This window comes from Acyrthosiphon pisum, chromosome A2, assembly GCF_005508785.2.
Source record: "Acyrthosiphon pisum isolate AL4f chromosome A2, pea_aphid_22Mar2018_4r6ur, whole genome shotgun sequence".
NCBI classification, from domain to species: Eukaryota; Metazoa; Arthropoda; class Insecta; order Hemiptera; family Aphididae; genus Acyrthosiphon; species Acyrthosiphon pisum.
The window spans coordinates 67666305-67674396 of record NC_042495.1 but is presented as its reverse complement, the minus strand read 5'-3'; the positions used below and the strand labels follow the sequence as shown (position 1 = coordinate 67674396).

Below are 8092 nucleotides of genomic sequence, written 5' to 3'. Positions count from 1 at the left end.
ACATGCGGGTATAACGTCCTCTTAAACATTATTCAAATTGCCTATATAAGCAGTTCTTAAACTGTGGTCTGCGGAGCTATCAATATTAAAATATTGACTATGATAAAATAACATCAGATATTATGTAAAAGTCGTTAAGAAATCTGCTATTTTTAAGTCTTTCATCAGGGGTTCTACATACCTTTTAGAAACGATGGTCTGCATAATTTAATACATCCCCAAAAACCCGTTCATCAATAAGTATTAATTACTAATTATAATTTTAAGTGTCGACATAAGGTGACATATTTGTTTATTTTATTTCTGACCCATATCTTAACTGATTGAATATATTTATTGTAAAAAATTAATGGTACTTGTTTGTTATTGGCACTTATTGTCCCACAAAGCAACATTACGCCAGCGCCCTTAATCTAAAATTTTGATATTTCTCTATATCTAAATATTTTATGTGTAGGTTCATCTGCTTGTTATCTATTTATTGAAAAATGTTAAATATTTCTTATACTACCTATTTGAAATTACATTTTATAATATTTATATTATGTTAATATGTTATTAGCTTGTCGCTGTATTGTAATATGTATAATTTCAAGTGCATACCCATCTTACAAATAACATAATTGACTAATTTGAAGATATTGTTCAAAATTAATGTTAATTAGTTATATCACAATATTTAATACTGGCATTCAATTTTTACAATAAAAAAAGATATCCTTAAGACAAATAAAATGTATGACGTTTAAGGATTTTTAAGAATTTTTTTAGGTCTAATTATGAAATATTAAATTATTTACTTTTATTTGATAATTTTGTAACAGTATATAAAAAATAAAATAGTGCAACAGATATTCACCTGGTAGCAAGGTGATAATTTAATAAAGGGGGGGGGATATTTAAAAATAAAAAGGGTTACATGGAGGGGATGTTTAAAATTAAATATATACAAATTAATACATTTGTAGTCGTATAAATAAAAAAAGAAAAGAAAATTACAATAAACTTTTTTTTTTATTGAGAATAAGAGGTAGGCGACAAAATATATACAATTGATAGTAATGTCATGAATACATAAGACTTGATACACCTATAAAAATGAATACTTTTGCACAATTTATTTTGCACTTAATAAATTGTACCTATCAAGAAACATTTTATAGAGACTTTTTTATTTGGAGTCATTACCTAATACTTTTTTAACATCAATTAAATTCAAATAAATATCATACATAATCAGCTTATAAGAAAAATTAAATTGTTTGGTATAGAAACAATACAGTACACACAAAACATTTAAATTATTACCTATTGATATCAATAATTAAAATGTTTTAATTGTTTGTTAAAATATGGTCCCATTATAAGTAGATATTGATACGTTATACAATAATCAAAGTAAATAATTCTAATAAAATAAACAATAAAATAGACAAAGGCATATAATCAATCTTAACAAGACTTATAATTGTAAGAAAAGACGTTAACATGTCCACTCCAAGTGTTCATTCATTTTAGGTAATTACTAATAAATAAATCACAATGAAAATGTTTTATGTCTAATTTACAAGTGTTAATTTAGAAAAATTATTGGTAATAAAATTCCATTTAAATCAAGTTACAAGTGTACATTGTAAAACATATATAATATTATAATAATTAGACAAGTCAGTAACTTGTTTAAAATATATAATAACTAATTTACAATAAATTTAACTGTGCCAAGCATTTTGAATTGTATGTCTAAACATATATATAATATATTATATATTTTCATGACATTCCCTTTTTTTGGAGGTCTTTTTTAAGCGCTGATTTTTTCTTTTTATGAAGAGATAGTGCTGTTTTTGTGAGTTTTTCACATTTTTCATTAAAAATGCGTAATATCACACTCTTTTGGATTTCTAAGAAATCGTCTACTATAAAATCTGATTCCTTCTTACCTATTTCAATAAATCTACATGGCGGGTTTAATGACAAGGCTCGTTTCTTGTGTTCTTCCCAAGGCTTGTCGGTCGACTCCCAACCATCTAATTCGATGAAACACGAAAAACATCTTACTGTATCAGGTATATCCGGATTTGGGCAGTAGAATCCTGCTTCGGCCATATCCTTGGCACTAGGTTTGCCCATGGTCCAATTTTGTAGCGATTTTAGTCTTTTCATCTGCCAGATGTGTTGAAGGGGTTCTGCTTCAAGAGATTTAAATTGATATTCGACCTGTTTTGTTATTACGTTGTCTATATTTTCCATGATGAGTTAATATCTAAAAAAAAAAATAAATGTTGAATACAGCTATATTGGCTTATACGAATTAAAAATTACATAATATTCATAGACCACACTTCAAATACCTCGAAGCGGTAGCCAGCAAAACCAAAATTTATAATTTAAAAATCTAATAATTATTATTATTCAAATTTCAAGTCTACTCCAAGATAAAATATTATAACCGACTTCCGACGACTGACACCAAACATTCTGTATTTTAACAGTGTTGCCGTTATTAAAACTAAAAATGTCTTTCTTAAGTTTGATAATTGATTTCTGTATGAATGGAGAATAATATAAATAATTATTAACTAATTAAATATTTATTTATAAAGTTTACCTATATATTTGGTATTCTCTTTAAAATTTGTAAAATATTTTAGTTTTACTATTATTAATTATTTATAATTATAAATTATATTATCTATTAGTTATCACTATAAAATCAAAAAGAATATAGTATATCTTTATATATAGTCGTTATACACACAGGTACACTTAGTTGCCTATTTCAAACGCCTTATGATCATGCAAAAGTAGGCTATCTAAAATTCTAAACACATGAAACGGCTACAATTTGAAAAATCTGGCTTATTTATAACATTGGAAATTAAATATTTAAAGATCGATTTTAAAATTAACTGTAAAATTACAAACAGACTTTATTCTGTATAGTACTTTTATCTAAAAAATTTTAATTTTTTATTATTATAACAATTAAGGGAGCTTGAGAGTAATCCATTCTAACGAGTAAAAATTAGGCATTTTATATTTTAGTCCATATGGGTCTTGTGAATGTGTTGAAAGTAAATGAACATAAGTGTGTGTAATTCGTAGTACCAATCACGTTGTATAGGGGCATTTTACCTACGCGTATGCACATGTCACCTTTTATTAATTTATAAAATTACAAAAATTTTTTTCAAAATAACTGCCAGTTAGGCCAGTAGGATGTTTCGATTTAAATTTTGAAAGCAGAATGAATTCTTTTCTAAATTTACTATGCTTTAACTATCGTACATTTTTCATATTCTATATTAATGTATTTAAATTTGAATTATAAGTATGATCTATTTTTACTCTTTTTGTTAATAAATTTCTAAGTAAAAAAAATAAAATTCAGAAAAATGAAATTTTCGAAGCATAGATAATTTAGTGACGAATTCAAATCTGCTTTCAAAATTAATATCATAACGTTATATTGGGCGTAGTGATTGAAGTCATGAGCTATGTTTTTGGCCGAAAATTAATCACACTCCAGCTCCCATAACATGATTCATATTTTAAGAAATGATTACCCTAAATAATACAATGCCTGTACAAATATTAAGTTTTATATTTTTATGACAATAATAATAATATGTAAAAATATAATATACATTTTATTTTATATGTATATATAGTAAATATAAATTAACTTATTTTCAGTATTATTAAAATAAATATTTTGTTTGACAATAATTTAAAAAAAAACAAAATATTTACTATAACATTTAAAAAATATTTATAAATCTACTAGCTATTATAATTGTATATATAAGTTATATAATTCTATACATGAAAATAAATAAAGTTGTGAAGGATCAATTAATGTATATAAATATAGTTAATAACATTTTGATATTTTATGCAGTACAAATAATAGTTATAATATGATCCGATTTTTATGTTTGCGCCAAAGGATCTCCGGGATACTTATTTAAAAGCTGAAAAAAAATGTTGGCAGGCATTGTGTTTATGGAATAATAAATACAATACAATTCACTTACATTTTCAATATGCTTTCTTAATTCTGATGGAGTCACTTGGTGCAATAAGTGTTCTTGTTCAAAAAATGAAAAATCATCTTCTAATTTTGAGGATGAATTACTATTATTATTAGGTTTTTTTCTTTGATATTTAATATCACTATTTAATATCTGAAATGTTATAAGAATTCGAATAATTTATTGTCAATTAGTATTATAATAATATGGAATGCATTAAGAAAGAATGCACTCAAGCAAATAAAATCATGTATTTGCTTACTGAATTTGATTGACTATCAATGTTCACATTTTTTACCACTCCCATAACACTTTTAACTAATTGTCGCTTTTCTTGAACTTCAGCTTCTAAACGTTTTTCTAATGCAGAAATACATTCTAATTTATCTTTTATAAGTACTTCAAAACGTTCCATTTCTTCTCTGTGTTTTGAATTGATTTGTGCCTTTTCCTTTTCATACCTAAGTACAAAATAATTTTATGAATTTTTTATTTTTAAATCAATTTAGAAGTTCTTTCAACCTTTCTTTAAAATTAATTATTTTGTTATTCATTTGGAGTTTTATCAATTTAGTTTCTTCATTTGTAATTTGAACAATTCCATCTAATTTGCGCTGATAATCGGATACTTTTTCAGCCAGCATAGCATCAAGCTGTTTTTGATAAAAGATTTTTAGATCATTTTTTACAGTTTTAACTTTTTCATTTGCTGCATTAAGTTCCTCTGCAGTTTTTGCCTAGATAACAATATTTACATAAAATATAAAATAAAAAATGTATTTTTATTATTCATTAATATTAGTATAATCTAAATACCTGAGTACTTTTCATTTGATCTACAATGTCTTCAATTTTACGCTTTTGATCTAAAAGCTGATCATATTTTAAAGTTTTTCCGCATAGTACTTTTTTTTCTTGATTTAATACTAATACTTCTTTCTCTAACTCACTACACTTATTTATTGATCTATTGCATTTTTCAGCTATCTAAACAATTAAACATAATATCAATTTTATACTTGAAATTATTTATAAATTTCTACAGTAGAAATTGTTTAGTATGTCATCGGTTAACACACCGTATCACTTAATACACATAACATTTTAAGCCATAGCTATATTTCATGTTTATTTGTATCATTTTGTACAATCTATAGGTTAGCTTGGTCCTTTTGATGTCTTATTTAGCAATTTCTACTGTATATTTAAACTTACGCTTTTATTTTTTTCTTGTAGTTTAATTAATTCATTTTGAAGTCTTTCATTTTCTTTATTTTTTTTTTCAATACTTAGTTGTAATTGTTTTGCTTGTTCTTCTACTTTTTGATATTTAACTAATAATTTATTTAACTGTTTTTCAGCATTCTCTGTTAGAGCCTTGTAAGAATTACTTCGAGAAATAGCTTTAGCTGTATCACTTTTATAATGTTCAATTTTTTCCTTCATTGCTTCTAAGATATCTTTTTTATTCTTGCGCTCAGATTGTAAATCTCTGTTGATTTTTTCATTGATTGTACTATATGCTCTTACTTGACTTAAAATCATAGCAGACCGTGCAGCAAGATCATCAAGAAGATTATTTTTTTGGCAATCTACTTCTTTATATTCAACCATTCTTTTTTCACAATTTGTTAACTTTTCTTCTAAATCTATACATTTTTTTTCTATATTCTGTAACATCCAAAAGATATTTAAAAAAATATTTTCCAAATTATTTATTTCATTTTTCTTACATAATGTTGAGTATTTTAAAATATTCAAGTAAAGTATAAAAAAAAAAAAAAAATGTTTACTTGTCTATGGTAAATTTCTTTTCCAAGTTTCAACCACAAATTTTCTTTTGAAACAGAGTCCAATTTTTGGTAATCATTTAAAGCTGTGGTTACATGTGGGGTTACATTTACCAAGTTGTCACATAAACTTAAATAAAGAAACATTATATAAAAAAAAAAAAACAACAAACTAAATAAGTACCTCTGTAAATTGTTATCATCTGATTCATCGCAAACAGTTTTTTTGGTTAGAACAGCAGATCTAACATCTTTTTTTTGAGGACTGACATTACGCTGTGCATGGCCATTATCTACATTTCTTAATAACTTGTCATTGTACTCGTAAGTATTCACCATTTCATGCAACAAAGAATCAATGGAACTATAATTTATTTTTCTTTCGGCATTTCGTTTTAGAGGTGAAGAAGCACTAAGAGGACTGGACAGACCATTGCTGATGTAATTGGTTTCCATTATTTTGTTTGAGGCAGTAGCTAAATTATACGTCCGACGTTAAAGATTTAACTATTCAACTATATATCTTCACATCCTGTAGGCAGCCGGCTGCCATTATCTTTTCTATGCAGTATACATCCTGCCCCCTTATTGGTCGTAATTATGACTAAATAAACAGGAATGATCATAGATTAATACACTAATTATTTTCAGGCCCAGCCCCAGAGCACAGAGGCCAAGACGGCAGCAGGCAGACATTGATTAGTATCAAGTAGTATTTAGTAGAATAAAGTCAGTACATTACAAAGAATAATAAACCAAACACATACTATAGGTATTATTATAAAAACGAGTCTACAAAATATCATATTATCATGCATTCATTCCATTTATCCGCGGGGGGTATAGAGGAATAACCAAAGAACAATAACGGTTGCGGATCCACTGTTGTTTTGTGCATTTATTTGTTATCAACGCCGGTGGTAAGTGATAACATTCCAATTACCGCGTGAATTTAAATGTTACAATAATTATCATTAATATAAATAAATAATACAATTGAATATTGTAATTTTTATAACTAAATAAGATCAATTTTCAGCACTTTTAATTAAAAATTAATTAAAAAAAGTTGGACAAGTGGGTACCGCTGCACTGTACAGTAGTTGTAATGGATATGTTATATTTGAATACTATGATAAACCATTGTATATTTGTTTATTCTGAGCGGTTAGCGTAGTCCTTATAATATTATTATTTTTATTCGTTGCTATGCTGATAAACAAAGCGTTAGAAATTAAAATTCCGGTTTTAGCGATTTTTCGTAATTTGTCAGTAGTTTTTCTTGACGCTTTCTAAAACTATTTTCAATTTTGACCTCTCAAAAGTACCAACTAGCTTCACTTTTCTATCAGGAAAGATGCTGATCTCAAAAATCATAGCATGCTTACTATCCAAAATGTTGCTGACCATAGGCGTAATTTCAACTTTTGACCGGGGGGGGGGGGGGCTGAATTTATTAAAGGCAACTGGCAAGCGGACCATTACAATATAGCATTTTAAAATTTCCCAAGCCCCCCAATTTGCGCCTATGTTGCTGATAGGCAGAAAAAAAATACATCATTGTAAAATGTAAATATGCAAGAATAATAACTTTAACTCCTGAAAAAGTTATAAAAATAATTTTTTGAACTTTATCCATTATCCAGACATTAATAAGAATGTGTATGATGTGTTGCCTATACAAGTCCTAAACAGGGGGTACTTTACTAGTTAACAATAGATCATTAGCGTAGTTGCTAGCCAACAAACACAAACGCCTATAAGTAAACTCAAGTCCTAGGTATATAGTTAGAAATTTAAAATTCAACGGTGTCTATCTTAACCTATACTCTGTTCAAAATAAGACGATGGCCTGGCGGCCAAGATGTGCGCATGGGCGTGGCTTTATTCCGTGGCAGCGCCCGACGTGTCGCCGTAGTGGGGACAGCGTCTGACCGTCACGGAACGAAAACTGGTCGCCGCCAGGTCATCGTCTTATTTTGAACAGAGTATAAACACTGCTCTGGAAAGTGAGCAGCCAAAGAGCCCTATTACAAAAATTTATAAACACAACCGGTAGAACGTGCAAGTAATTATTTAAATGTTACTTACACGCACTACAAATCCTGAATAAACATTTGAATGAACTTATATAGAATGTCCTTCATCAGACAGTCTGAGATGATGAAACTCCAATTATTGTGAATTGAAAAAGTACAAATATGAAACTTGGATCGTTTTGTTAATAAAATTCAAATTTACACTGAAGCTGTGTGTAAAGAATTA

General features: G+C 27.3%; 2 protein-coding genes across 3 annotated transcripts; both read right to left on the bottom strand.

The window, feature by feature from the left end:
* Positions 1-995: 995 nt before the first annotated feature.
* On the bottom strand, positions 996-2474 carry Det (deterin). 2 transcript variants are annotated; one of them, NM_001163110.1, is given in 2 exon segments: positions 996-2266; positions 2355-2474. In NM_001163110.1, a coding segment is annotated over 1 exon segment (393 nt). In that variant the 5' UTR covers positions 2167-2266; positions 2355-2474; the 3' UTR covers positions 996-1773.
* Positions 2475-3837: 1363 nt separating this feature from the next.
* Positions 3838-6677, bottom strand: LOC100571785 (myosin-J heavy chain-like). Its single transcript, XM_016807043.2, has 8 exons — positions 6012-6677; positions 5831-5957; positions 5253-5708; positions 4854-5024; positions 4560-4774; positions 4300-4498; positions 4041-4190; positions 3838-3977 (listed from the first exon to the last, which is right to left on the bottom strand). The coding sequence occupies exons 1-8, from the start codon at positions 6281-6283 to the stop codon at positions 3936-3938; spliced, it is 1632 nt and encodes a 543-aa protein (XP_016662532.1). The 5' UTR covers positions 6284-6677; the 3' UTR covers positions 3838-3935.
* Positions 6678-8092: the final 1415 nt, after the last annotated feature.

Excerpts from the sequence above, each read along its gene's own strand:
- LOC100571785 (XM_016807043.2), bottom strand. The coding sequence starts at position 6,283 with ATGGAAACCAATTACATCAGCAATGGTCTGTCCAGTCCTCTTAGTGCT. Across the intron at positions 4,499-4,559 it reads ATAATTAATTTTAAAGAAAG|GTATGAAAAGGAAAAGGCAC; the intron begins GTTGAAAGAACT and ends TTTTGTACTTAG. Across the intron at positions 3,978-4,040 it reads TAAGAAAGCATATTGAAAAT|CTTTTAAATAAGTATCCCGG; the intron begins GTAAGTGAATTG and ends ATTTTTTTTCAG.